This window comes from Antedon mediterranea, chromosome 7, assembly GCF_964355755.1.
Source record: "Antedon mediterranea chromosome 7, ecAntMedi1.1, whole genome shotgun sequence".
NCBI classification, from domain to species: Eukaryota; Metazoa; Echinodermata; class Crinoidea; order Comatulida; family Antedonidae; genus Antedon; species Antedon mediterranea.
In genome coordinates, this window is record NC_092676.1 from 1,662,635 (window position 1) to 1,677,677 (window position 15,043).

General features: G+C 32.7%; 1 protein-coding gene across 6 annotated transcripts; it reads right to left on the reverse strand.

The window, feature by feature from the left end:
• Window positions 1–79: 79 nt before the first annotated feature.
• On the reverse strand, window positions 80–10,065 carry LOC140055354 (uncharacterized). Of its 6 annotated transcripts, none has more exons than XM_072100676.1 (9): window positions 9,965–10,065; window positions 9,052–9,532; window positions 6,588–7,072; window positions 6,197–6,334; window positions 5,340–5,882; window positions 3,304–3,675; window positions 2,974–2,995; window positions 2,193–2,531; window positions 80–1,630 (listed from the first exon to the last, which is right to left on the reverse strand). In XM_072100676.1, the coding sequence occupies exons 2-9, from the start codon at window positions 9,521–9,523 to the stop codon at window positions 1,011–1,013; spliced, it is 2,991 nt and encodes a 996-aa protein (XP_071956777.1). In that variant the 5' UTR covers window positions 9,524–9,532; window positions 9,965–10,065; the 3' UTR covers window positions 80–1,010. The 6 variants fall into 6 exon arrangements, with proteins under 6 accessions (XP_071956777.1, XP_071956776.1, XP_071956779.1 ...); XM_072100675.1 differs by having other exon boundaries at window positions 6,588–7,093; XM_072100678.1 differs by lacking the exon at window positions 3,304–3,675 and having other exon boundaries at window positions 6,588–7,093.
• Window positions 10,066–15,043: the final 4,978 nt, after the last annotated feature.

A 15,043-nucleotide genomic window follows, 5' to 3' on the forward strand; every position in this document is an offset into this window, starting at 1 on the left:
AATAAAATAAACAATTAAATATTCGTTCGTTTGGTTATTGTTGCAATGTAAATAAAAGATTAAAAAAACCATACCTTTATTGGAAGCCACTTTTAATTTAAGTTATTATTAATGTACAATGTATTAAGTATGTACAGATAATTTTACAGACAAAAGGATTGGTTGTGATAAATAGAATAAGTTCAAATAGACACATAATTATATGTTCAAATAGACACATATAAGTTCAAATAGACACATATAAGTTCAAATAGACACATAATTATATGTTCAAATAGGCACATATAAGTTCAAATAGACACCCACTTACTGTATAGACATATTTGGCAAATATACATTTTTTACGAATTGGACAAAACATAGTAAACCCCAGGTTAACTCAGATGCTATGTATTTTTCATTTTCTATCGATACAAATTTATTGAAAAGTGGGGTGGGTGGAGTCAACAAAGGCTTTTAATTCCCCCGATTTCTGTTTTTTTTTAAATATGCCATTTTAATGTCACATAATAGTTATCCAAAATAAAAAAATAATGTATTTACCTGAAAAAACTGTAATTTAAAGCAAAAAATAGTCAAATTGGCTGCCAGCCAATAGGTTTTTGGTTGAATTTGACCATTTATTTTGTCGTTTTATATAAGAAAACATTTTTATTTTATTTTTTTATGGAAGGAATTAAATTGATTAAAACTACAAAATAACCTATTCAAAGTCTGAATAAATTAATCTTCATTTTTCATGTTTTTGGGGAACAATACATCTTTAAAGTTTTTTCTGAGACTGAGAGAGAAACTAGATGACCTAGCTACTATTACTAAATAAAAGGTCATATTACACATTTAGATAGTCTAGCTTTATTTTACAATGGCATATTAAAAACATTCTGTATTTAAAATTTAAAAAATACCATAAAATAGTGATTTGTAAATAATGATTTATGAACAATATATTCAAGGTGATTGTGTAATCAAGATTAATTTATTTTAATAATTGAAATATTTAATTATATTTATAGAAGAACCTCTTCTAGGTTGTCTTCAAAATCGTCGACTTCATTTACAGCTAATTTCCCAATAATTGGAGACTTTTTTTCAGCACCAAATAAGGAGTTATCGACCCCTACTGCCCTTCGACCTGTCTTGACACCACCAGTTTCTTTGCCACTATCAACGCCACTATCCCATGGAAACGCACTTTTATCCTTAATTGGTTTTGCTTTAGTGTTGGAGCTAAGTACGTCATCATTGTCTGACGAACCGTTTGAGTCTCCTTTACTAAATAGATTAGCAAGTAAGTCCGACTTCTTATCATTCGCGTACCCATTAGCAACTGGCTTATCCGGTTTCTTTTTCGTACTAGCTCCTTTACTGAATGTCGGTGCGTAGCTACCAAATGCGAGATCCTCATCATCTTCTTTTTGCAATGAGGCCGTAGAACCTAGCCCGTGCGATGGCCGACCATTGTGCAAATTTTCAACTGGATCTGTGAATTTGTAATTTTTGCGACTTCTACCTGATTCTGGTTTCTCGTTTTTCTGATCAATTTCTCTCATTTTTGCTAAGAGTTCTTCCTTCTTTCTTTTAGCTTCTTCTTTCTCTCTATTTACTCGTTCCAATTCCGATTTTCTTTCTGCAAGATAATTTAACAACATTTTTGTTTAACATTAACATTTTGAATCCTTCATAACATCAACAAAAGTTAGAAAAAGGTTAAAGTTAGTGGAAGTGATTAAAAATGAAGTACAAATGTCATTTAAAAGTTTGAGTCTATTTTATGACAGGTTTTAATGCTGTCTACACTATCAAACTTTATGTGACAACAAAATGTGATGTGCCCATATATGGACGTTATGTCATATCACTACTATATTTGAGCATATCACTGCCAGATTTGACACAACACACTTTTTTTGTCAAACTAGTTTGATAGTGTGGACAGAGCTTAACATGAAATAGTGTGGACAGAGCTTAAGAGTATGAAGCATGCTTTATGTGTGCAGGAAACATGAAGTATTAACAGTTAGGTTGAAGGTTTAAATTTAGAAATGTACTGTACACTGATAACAAAATACAGTGTACAAATACATCATTATTTTATTGCAGTAAACAATACCAATACTGCAGTAAATGTAGTATTGTTTGTAGTACTGTAGTAGTATCAATGAATACATCCCCAAGCAATGTTGTTTCACCTTTGTTGTTTGCTATTGCATTGTTTCCATTGTGCATCAGCGTTTGATTGAATTCTTCCTCAAAAACCTTTCCATTATTTGAGAATGTACTTGGATTGTAAGTCGGCTTTTGAGTGGTCTCCTCTCCAAGCACCTTCCCTCCCAACGGCCTGCTCCTTTTCTCGGCGCTTGAACTCCGTTCCGAATATTCCTGCAGACCTCGCACGCTATTTACCGCATAGGAGTTCTGATTTTTCTTTGGCTTATTAGAGCCAAAATATGGGACATTATCATCATCATCAGACGTCGTGAATAAAGATGAATTTTTAGGAAAAGAGTTGGGTTTATTTGCAGCAGTGTCTAGCAAGAAAAAGTGCAGAATAGAACAGAAATGTAAACAGCTAAATACATAGAATCTAAAGCTCTGTCTACACTATCAAACTTGTGCCCATATATGGACATGATGTCATATCACTACCATATTTGGGCATATATTTTTTGTCAAACTAGTTTGATAGTGTAGGCAGAGCTTTAGGGAAGGTTCAAACTTGGGGGTGGATCCAGGATTTTTTTTAATGGGGGAGCGCTAACATATAATATTATTAGGCTGTCAAAAAAAGATGTCAAAAAGCAGTTCATTTTTAGCTGTCAAAGATTGGGTTGGGGTGGGGAGTGCACACACTGGATCTGCCCCTGAGACAGACACTGATCTACTACTACTATAGATATAATATTATAAATGAACAGATCATTCTATTTTGACATTTTTATAATTTAAAAAAATAAAGAAAAATGACCATACCTTCTTCAAGTCTTTGCTTTTCCTGTATGAAAATGAAAAATAAAATAATATTAATTATTGGAATGTTATCTACAGTATTATTACATTATTAGACTATAAATTAGTATAGAAACATTGAGAATACATGCATTACTATGTTATCACATTAATGTATAGTTAGTAAGTATGCAACATTAAAAAATAATATAATGATCATGATGATATAATGGAGAATATTATATAAAATATATAAAAACACATGAAAGTAAACACAAAGTGCAAACACACAGACATGACTATACAGAATACTTTCTAGTAAATAAACAAAAGCACGTCGTAGAAAATATGTACCATATTAGAATTGCTTGAATTAGTTGTTTTTATCTCACTAAACCAGCTCGGTTTGTCTTTCCTCACCAAAGATGGCTTCGTTTCTGGCGAATTTCTTTTAGTTACCAAGTTATTTGTCTGTTTTGCGTCAACTTCAAGTGTTTGTTGAGGAAGAGCCATAGACTGTGCATTGCTACTGAGTGTGAGAGGTTTTGCGTTGACTTTAAGTGATTGTTGAGGAGGCTGAGCCATAGACTGTGCATTGAGTGCAAGAGGCTTTGCGTTGACTTTAAGTGATTGTTGAGGAGGCTGAGCCATAGACTGTGCATTGAGTGCAAGAGGCCTAGCAAGATTACTGGGTTTCTTAATAGAGGCAAATGATGGTACATAACCCTGATGAAAAATGAAAGAGACAAAACATGTGCAAGCGTGACAAACAATTAGCGGTGAAAACAAGTAAAAATGATCAAATAAGCTAAAGTTAAATATTAAAGAAAGAAAGAAGTATCACAAAGATTGAAAAATACCTCAAATTCTCCATATTGTATACAGTAGGGCTAAAGCTTGGTTCCCACTAGGACGTAAACCACAATGCAAACAATTGACCAATCAAAAGCGATGGATCATTCGAACTGTCGCTTGTCATTGGTCAACTCACTTGCGTTGCGGTTTACGTCCTTGCGTTACGTCCTAGTGGGAACCAAGCTTAAGGGGCCCAATGTCATCACATCACAGTGCTATAACAATGCTATAACAACAGCAGTGAATTGGAAGTTAATTTGACTTCAGAATGTTGCAATCTGGGACAAGGTTTAGCAATGAAATATGGAGAATGAGGCTGATTAGTATTTAACAATTAGAAGAACAAAGAAGACCTTTAGGAATTGTGAAGCATGTTAGAGTTAGTTAAGTGAAACATTACAACAGAAATTTTAAAAACAAATTACATAAATGAAACAAATAAGAATAAAGGCCCATTTACACTAGGGCGGTAACGATCGACGATAAATAGATAAACATACATTTTTCTTGGATAAAACGAAAGAAATTATTTGAAATAACATTTTGTTTAAATCCAATCAAATGACGTCATGATCAATAAAAGCAATAACATCGTTCTATCATGACGTCATTTGATTGGACGTGTGGAAATATTATTTTCATCAAAGGCAGCATAGGTGATAATCCTATAGTTCTAGGATGAAACCTTTTTTAAATTCTTTTTGTTTTAGGTATGAAAAATGCTTATTTATATTTTTATTGTCGATCGTTATCGCCCTAGTGTAAATGGGCCTTAAGCATATTAAGTTTTAACATCAATATTTAAAAAATAATAATATTGAAATTAAGAATTTAATATAATAAAACATGAAAGCTAATCTGTGTTAATGTTAGTGAATAATATTGTAAACGGAAAAATGGTAACTTTTGATTCCAACACTGAAACATTTTCGTCTATTGACTGCAGACTTCTTCAGTGAAAACGGGTCATCCTGCTGAAGAAGTCTGCAATAGTAGAGGAACAGTTTGACGAAGGTGGTGATCTAAAGTTTCAATTTTTCCCTTCAGTATAAATAAAACATTTAATTCTTCCACTTATTATAGCACACATTATACACACATTAAACAAGAAATTCTGATTAGTTTTGTAATCAAGTTCTTAATTTAGATTATAATATGTTTTCATTATTAAAGTTGTGACGTCCTTGTTTTGATTAAAAATAACCATTTTGCGTATTAAGCTGTAGAAAATGATGTTGCTATGGAAACAGTTATTAAATGTATTCCTCTTGTATTTTGTAAACATGTTATTACTGTGGTAAGAATATGCACAAACTGTACATTTACATTATAATATGCAATCAAAATGAAACAAATGATTTATTTATAGTCAATCCAGGAATAAATCAGAATTATAGTTTAACAAACTATTCGACATGTGCTTGGTGATTGTGACAAATTGTAGGTGACAAAAACTTACTGTTACTGTTAGTTCACAATTTACCTGATAATGATATCGAATCTGTTTGATGTAAAGAATATGTTATTGTACCAACCTGATTGGCTTCTTCCTTTTTCAATCTTAGCCTTTCTTCTTCTCTTTTTAATCTATTTTCTTCTTCTTTCTCTCTTGCTAACTCCTCTTTCTTTCTATTTTGTTCTTCCTCCTTCATTCGTTGTTGTTCCTCTCTACGTTTTTTTGCCATTGCTAAACTTTTCATCACGTCATCTTGATCGTCTTTCTTTTCTTTTTCTTTCAGTTGAATACCAAAGTCCAGCTGCTGTAAAATAAGTTCATGTTCGTTTAACTCTCTCTTTTCTTCAACGGGAAGTACCCTTTTCCCCTTTTCTTCAACGGGAGTTTTCTTTTCTTTCTCTACCGTCTTTTTCTCGTAAATCTGCTGACGGATTTCAGCGGAAGAAGCTCTCTTCGGTGCTTCTGGCGGATGCGGATTCGGAACCAAGTTTTCCGTCAACGTTGATTTATCAACCATCATATGTCTCGGTGACGTTGGTGACTTTGAGGTTTTTAATTTCACAGGTGGTTTGATCACTCTGTGACTGTAAATGTTTCTAATATCAAGTTCTTTATCTTTTTCCTAAAAAATAAATATATACATGTTTCGCAATAATAAATGATAGGTTTTTAAAATAGATTCTTCTGCTATTATTAAAAACCTAGCTTCACTCAATCAATTTCCCTAAACCTCTGTCAACACTATCAAACAAGTTTGGCAAAAAAAGTGTGATGTACCCAAATATGGTATTGATATGACATCATTTTCATTATGGGCACATCACATTTTTTTGTCACATAAAGTTTGATAGTGTAGACAGAGCTTTACACTTTGTCTCAAAATTAAGAGAAGCTACAATGTGTTTGTGTAATCAGCGATTAAAATAATCTTCTTACCCTGAGTTGCACTTGTAATCGTTCATTCTCCATCTCTAAAGTCGCATTTTGACCTTTCAACTCTTGTTCCCGAGTTTTAACCTCATTCATATGATGATTTTGATTTTTACGAATGTTTTCTATATATCGCTCCAATTCCTGGAAGGTAATAGAGAAGACTAATCATTTAGTGCGGAACACAAAAAATGTAGAAACCCATCTAGTACACCTCAGATCTGCCTGAGAATGGTACAGTGAAATTGAATAACTCCTTAACATTTAAAATTATTGAGAGATACCATCACTCTAAAGGTCAAATTTAGGATGTCTATTCACACCCAGACTTCATCTGAGTGTGAATAGACATCTTAAATATTAGCTTCATTGTGCCTGACTGGAATGCAGTACTTACAGTTATTCTTTTCTCCTTTTCAAAAATGTGCTCCGATTGTTTCTCTAATTTATGTTGTAATGAGTCTCTTTCTAGTAGATGTTTATCTCCGGCGACTTTCTTCATTTTTCTCAAATCTGCTTGTAATTTACAAAGTTCTTCGTGTTGTTCCTTCAACTGTTTATCCTTCATCCTATCTCTATCTTTATATTTTCTTACACGTTGGTGTAATGAGTCAATCTCCGCACTATGTTTGCGTAAAAGTTCTGGAAGCTCGCTTTCCGTGCCCTCAAACTTGTCTAACGCACGCTCTTGTTTTCTTTGCAGCTGTTTTAAAAGGCGGATCTCACGGACTGACTCTTCGTATTTTTGTTTTACTTCGTCATTTTCGCTCCTAAGACGATTGATTGTATGTCCCTTAGCAGACAGCATTCGTTTGGTAACTTCGTTGACATTACGTGGAGTAACGTTACCCGCAATGCTATTAGGACGCCCTTTGTTGCTACCTTTTTTAGTATTCCGTTTCGCTGCAAAATAATTACAAATTATTTAGTAAACACAATCAAAAGTAATATTGGTAAGTTTCATTTTATTCATTTATTTTGAAAACAAACTGGAACCAAAGCAGTGAATTGATTTTCCCTACAACAAGCAGCAAATATGGTCTCTTGCAGAGAGATTCAGTAAGGTAAATGTTTTTTTTTTAAATTTATTTATTTCAACAATATTTTATGAGGGTGGTCCATCCAGCATCAGCTGATCATTAGGGACCCTCAAACAATACAAACAGTAAATACAAAATAAACTATAAAAACACAAAATTAACAAAGATATAAAAAATAAATATATATAAATATAAATATAATTCGTGGTAAAATTAACACAGATCATGAAAGCGAAAATGCTCGATACAAAATGTAGAGCTAAATAGAAATAAAAAAATTATCATTTATTCCTATATATATAAATATACAGTAGGCCAACAATGAAAGAAGGATAAAAAGAAATAAAATCAGAGAGAGAGAAACAGGTGTTTTTTCAAAAGAGATTTAAAGGAGAAGAAATTGTAAGAGTTACGAATGCTTAAAGGTAGAGAATTAAAGAAAGAAGGAGCATTGAAAATGAAAATAAAATAATAATGAAAATAATAATTATTAACAAACAATAATAAATAACAATATTCATAGAACTAAAATGTTGATACTGTAAAAGCAAAACTATATTCAAATTACTATGTATACAATCATATTAATTTTGTTAATAAACAAAAAATAATAGATAACAGTATTGAGTTACGACAGTATTAATAATTAAAAATGCATTTAAAATAAATTCCTATTCTTAAATGTAAGCTGTTCTTTTGTGATTTTATTTAGTTAGAATTGTTTGCACATGGACTAGTCAATTTAATTTATTGATTGACACAATATCATTACTAAGTTTTAATTATACTGTATATCCTTTGATTTATTCAATTCCATTGGTTAACATAATGTAATACTTGATATGCATTTTGTGAGAAGAGTAATTAATTAATGGCTGTGATAAAATGATGGTACTTAATTTGTGACTAGATGTCAACTAAGCACTTACAGCAAAGCTGGTAAACAATGGAGTGTTGCTAAGCTAATGTTTACATGTCTGTTTGATAAATATAACAAGATAACAAAGTGGCAAAGCTGAAAATGTATGATAGCTCCTCAAACGACAACTTAAGGTTATGATGGCTCTTCCAAGCCACTTTCAACTGGTATAAGCATTGAGGAATAACTCCTAGTGAAGTTAAGTATGGGGGTTGATGTGTTTCATTGTGCATTATACTGTAGTGTGACAACATTTTAAAAAATGTAATAGAAAATATATGGCAAGTATCAATCATCTTATGGGAATAAAGCCCTGTCTACACTATCAAACTTTATGTGACAAAAAAATGTGATGTGCCTATATATGGATATGATGATGTCATATTACTACCATATTTAAGCATATCACTACCATATTTGGGCACATCACACTTTTTTGTCAAACTAGTTTGATATTGTTGACAGATCTTTACAGTAGTTTTATAAATAAAACAATAAAAATAGATGAAATGTTAATGGAAATGATGGAAAGAAATAATAACAAAAACACAAAATATACTCAAAATGACAAATGGAATGAAAAACATGCAAAATAAACAGAATAATTACCATGAATATCAACCAATCAGATGAAATGTCACAAAAGAAACAAACATTCCCAGGATAAAAAAAAAATGACAATTTTAGTTTTGAAAAATAATCATAATCTTCATGAATAAAGCAATATCAAAATCTGGAATTTTAATGTATTTAAAAAAAAAAGATATTTGAATATTTATAATCAAACGTGTTTGATCTGTAGCTGTTTTCAATTTTAATTCTTTATATTTTTCATGATATGCTTTAAAAAACCCTATATAAAATATGTGATGTGAATAAAAATATAACAATCAATAGTTTACCTGTACTATATGTTTTGCGTGCCTTGCCATAGCCACTGCTTGTGACGTTGGAGCTCCGACTATATCTACTATCCCGGCTATATCTACTATCCTGGCTATAGCCACTATTTGTACGTTTACTCGTAGTCGCTTTACTCTTCTTCCCTACTGTCTTACTTTTACCATATATGGATGCAGGCCGAGAGTCTTGTGCTGAATCTTCCGAATCAAAAGAGTCCGAGTAATTATCCGGGGATGGTGATCGTGACCTTGATGGTGACCTACTCCCCGATCTTGACCTTGAGTAGTAATTGCGGGATCCTTTCTTTTTAGACATGTTGTTTGGAGAGTGAATGGGAGAGTTTATTAAAGTCTTTTCTCTTGTTACTGGCGATGAAATAGTTTTATATTCTCCTTTTAATACAGCAGGCGAGTCGTCATGGGTATCAATATCAAAGAATGAATCTGCCCCTTCATAATTTGTCATCTTCATCTAACCTTTCTACAGAAAAAAAAAACCGATGAAAAACAAAAATGAAATATTTAATTTAAATATAGAAAATAATAATAGGCTAATGCAAATATTATCTAGCCCCTAGTAGGCCTATCTATCATGTCATTGGCTGGCCACATGAGTACTGTCAGTGTCACTGTCTTCAACTACCTAGCTAGGCCGGATACCCCCTTTAGTTGGCTCGACTACGGCTTCTAGGTCTATACACATCCGTCCATCATTTAAATTTTAAGTGATAGTCTAGCTAGGCCTAGTAGGCTAGGCCTAGCTAGCCTAAAGTAAACTCTCTACTATCCATCTATCTACCTAGGCCTAAAACAGTAACACTCTAACAACTACTAGGCCTACTAAAACTATCCTTAGTTAGGCCTCTCTAGTCTAGGCCTAGGCTTATTGTAATTTTATAAAAACTAAAAAAACCTTAGATTTCATATGAAGCTTCCTATTCTTATTCATCAATCAGTGTTTTTTACACATTGTCCATTGTTTACTTGCTATGGTGATCGTTGTTTATTATGCGGCCATGAAAAAAATGTGAGGCGAAGGCGAGCGTATGACGTCATTTATAGAGGGCGTCATCAAAATAAATAATTTATTTTGATGACGCCCTCTATAAATGACGTCAATTATTGCATTAGTACCATAATAATAATAAAATGTTATAAAGAGATTTTGATGTTTATTGTGTGATAGTTTTCGTTGGACGCCGCTGATACAAAACAAAAAATTAATTACAGTATTTCCAGAAACAACATTGCAGCAGAAACTGTGTTTTTAACTAACGATTCTCATTTTTATTTACAAATTACATTTATATGTGACCCCTTTTTTCTTTCAATCAATCAATCAGACAGAAATAAATTATAGGTAAATTTAAATGTTCACTTTTAATATAAACAGTAATTCAATAATGCACACAGTACTATAATTGGTAACTGTGTAAGCTATTCATTTATGTTGTAATGTGAAAACCAGGCAACAGTAAATCGTTCGATTTATATAGCGCCATTCCAACATTCATTGCTCATGGCGCTGTAGAAAAAATCAGAAAATAAAACATCAATTTAATATACTATCTAATTCTAGAATAACATAATGACGGAGACTAAATTGCCTGGTTTTCACATTACAACATAAATGAATAGCCTACACAGTTACCAATTATAGTACTGTGTGCATTATTGAATTACTGTTTATATTAAAAGTGAACATTTAAATTTACCTATAATTTATTTCTGTCGGTTTACTGTTCTATCAGTGGCAAAATTCTCCTGTAAAAAAAAAGAAATTTAAATCCAATATAATAGGTATGCACTGTTTATACAGCCAACCTTTATATATTTATATTTTTTTTAAAGTGAGAAAATCATATTTTTACTCTCTCAAACTAGATGCTTCACGTCTATTGGCTTATATAAATTTATTTGACATTGTTTTGTTAAGGCCAATTCAGACAGCGTCATACGACGAGTCCCGACGACTCATCTCGTCAGGAGAAAGTTAAACATTCTCATAAACAGTTCGAGTCCCGATGACCTAAAAACTACGCCCGACGCTATCTCAAGACGACTCGTCTCGTCGGGATTCAACTCTCAGACAGCACCGACGAGCCAATACGTTTCGTCGGGCCTCGTCGTACGACGCTGTCTTTTTCGAGTCTTTATAGTGTTATTTTTATTCCAAAGTTCTTCTTCTTCTTCATGTATCATGTTCTTCAAGAACATTGGCGGTTTGGTTATGGCTTTCCAAATAGTCCGGGTTCTCAGCGACTCTGAAAACTTCTTCAACGTTCAGTTCTTTTGCAATCCTTTCTATAAACATAGCTCTTTTTGATTTCCTTCCTTCGATCTTCCTGTACCGTATTTAAAACACTTTACTTGAACTTTCTGTATGTGCACGTAAATCCGGATACTGCAGTTTTTAATAACTTTACATTGCTAATTATAAAAACACAAATACACAGGTATCTGTACCGAATTACATCCTTTTGTTGCAATAATATCTATTTCACTGTTTTTCTTTCTAAAGCAAGATAGTACATTCACACTCATGTTCCGTTTCCCATTACCTTATTCGAATAATAAACGCCCCGCTTTGATAGAACATCTCATTTTGAATAAACGCCCTGCTTGAATAAAAATCGAAATAACGATGTCCTCAGCATTGTCTGTTAGTTTATATGTTTTAGTTCAAAAGTTGTGAATATTTTTACAACGTAAACATAATATGTTCATACTCATCTTCAATATTACATCGCGTTCAAAGTGGTGATTCAGTGAATTTCCATGAATACACAGATTTTCGTACGTAGAGATTAATTAATAATGCAGGAATTTAAAAGTAGCTAAATAACCAAACTTTATTCCAACACATTTTTTAACAATAAATAGGCCTATATTTCCCATTTTTCTTAATGTTAGGCTTAATAGTGGAGCTGTAACTTGGTGGTTAACGTGCTTGCCTTCCAATCCCAAGGTCCGGGTTCAATCCTGACCAGCTAATGCCAGGGTTGTGACTCTTTCAACTCCACCCCCTAAGTCTCAAGTGAGGCCCTCTGTGACATAATATCCTCCCTCTGTTTTAATAAGTTCTGAATCGATATTTATCATTATTTTTTTCATAATCGATCAGTTCTCAACACTATGTCAAAATATCAATAAAACTAAATTTGGTTAAATATCAGAATATCATAAACATTGGAGGGGGTTCGTTGTCACGGCATCCCCCTGTGACAGAATATCCCCCCTCTGCTTTAAGAAGTTCTATATTCATCATTATTTTTTTCATAATCGATAAGTTTTCACCACCATGTCAAATATTTAAACAAAATAAATGTGGTTATAATATCAGAATATCATAAAAATTGGAGGGGGTTCGTTGTCACGGCATCTATCAAGTTCAACCCCATGTGACAGAATATCCTCCCTACGGTTTTAATAAGTTCTGAATCGATATTCATCCTTATTTTTTGATAATCGATCAGTTCTCAACACTATGTCAAAATATCAATAAAAATAAATTTTGTTAAATATCAGAATATCATAAACATTGGAGGGGGTTCGTTTTCAAGGCATCTATTCAAGTTTAATCCCCCGACAGAATATCCCCACTCTCTTTTAATAAGTTCTGAATCGATATTCATCATTATTTTTTTCATAATCGAATAAGTTTTCACCACTATGTCAAATATTTAAACAAAATAAATGTGGTTGTATATCAGAATATCATAGAAATTGGAGGTGGTGAAAATGATGGGCGGAATTATGTAACCAATGACGTCATCTGATTGATACAGACCTCCCGCACAGGCGAGTTGGGAATCACGGGGATCAGGTTTAAGTTGGAATTTTTAGATGCCAGGCCTCTTGTTAGTAAGTAAAACCAGGTAAAAGCCTAGACTTCCTTGTATTTAAGCAAGGAATACAATAAAATTCATAGCCTTTGACCAAATTAGAAAGTTGGATTTTCACAAACTGATCAATACACAGAAAGATTGTTATAAAGATGACTTTAAAATTGCTTATTCTGTTTGTGATGACCTGCTTGTTGATATTCAGACATGGAGGAGCTACAAGAAGTTTGATATCATTTAACCAGAAGTTTCACTACTCATCAACAAGTAAGGTATACATTACAATCACACCAGTAATCAAACAACAGAAGGTTAATCGTTCAGGAAAATCTACACTAGTTAGATGTCCACTTTTCATTTCGTTTGGTTCTAATCAAGGAATATACGCATGTTACTTTGATGATAATACTCAATATACTATTTATACATCGTCGGGTGTGACATATACCACATCTCAACCAGATCTTGTAAAACTCTATTGTGACGGATTGAGAAACATCGTTGAAGGCGAGGAAGTAGACATTTCATGTGACTTGATCAGAAAAGATGACAACATACAATATGAAGTGACAACTATTTGGGCTCAAGGAAAGCACAACATTACACAGATTCATCGTGTAGATACTAACATTACAATTATTCAGACTCTTAAAGGTTTTCATTCTGGAGAAGGGGTATTTTTTTACTGTATTTCATTTGAGAATAGCATTAATTGCTATAGATTCACTATGACAGTTTATCCCCAATTAATGGTAGAGGTCACAAGGGTATATGAAAACTCTGAAGTTGATGTGAACCAGAATTGTTTCAAGTGTTATGCAGAAGGTGGGTCTGGTAAGATAATTTATAATTGGAGTTTGAATGGAGACGAATTGCAGTATTATTTCTATGAAACTGATGAAAGATGCTTTGGTAATTTACCAGCTGGTAACTACACTGTGAAGTGTCTGGTGAGTACTGATGTCCAGAACAGATCTGATGAGATAGCATTCACAATCAAAGATGACATGTTAAGAGATAAAATGGCAACTAGTAAAATAACCATAATCCTGGCAACAAGTAATATCATACTGATCATTGCACTTGTGTGTGTTGTGTGTTATGACAAACTTAAGAAGAAACATGACAACACACCACAACCTGCTGTGTACTATCAAAGAAACGGGGATTCAACTCGTACGTATGAATTCTTCTGACATTAGTTACTATACAATGGATGCACCAAAACATGGTGCAAATGCCTATGATTGATAATAGACTGATTAAAAACAATGAGTACAGTAACAAACTGAATGTTACAATTTATATGCATTATCTATATTACAGAACAATCAGAAAGTGCTTCTTTTTTATTTCTAATAAAAAGCATGCATTTGAATACCAATTTGTGTTTACACTTTGATATCATTAATAATCAATAGAAAATGTTTATAATAACCAATTATAAAGCCCACCATTTTGATTGTTTTGACACTCAAAAAGCATTAAACAGATAACACATGGTGTTAAATTGTTTTTAGTCGTGTGCAAACGCGACTATAGCTCACTATGTCGGTCGGTAGGTCGGTAAACACTAACTCAAATTTGCGCACGCGAATGCAGCCATGTATATGGCCTTGTTATTATTCTGTCTTGATTGATTAAAAGAAGGAACTAGATGTCACATTGATGATCTTACTGAATACAGTAGTTCAACTTAATTATAAAACAATAACTTTAAATCTGTAAAACAGCATTGCTTAGAATGACCTGTTCTGTTCAAGAAGCACACTATATCTGCTAGTTTATTGATAATTTATAATATAAAGTTTAGTTAATAATGATATAAAACATAATGTAGTATTAAACAATACTCTGGTATTAGACTGGTCCACTCTACACTCTCTGTGCATTGTGTTAGTATAATAATGAATACACAGTGTTACATTACTTTTAATATTCTGTCTTGATTGATTAAAAGAAGGAACTAGATGCCACAGTGATGATCTTACTGAATACAAAATTTGAACTGTAAAACAGCAATAGGCCTACTTAGAATTGATGTTTGCTTCATTTGTATGTTGACATACAATGAAGCACACTTTATCTACAACTTAATATAATCATTCCCAGCTAGCAATTTGACATTGGCCCGACGTCGGCAAGCG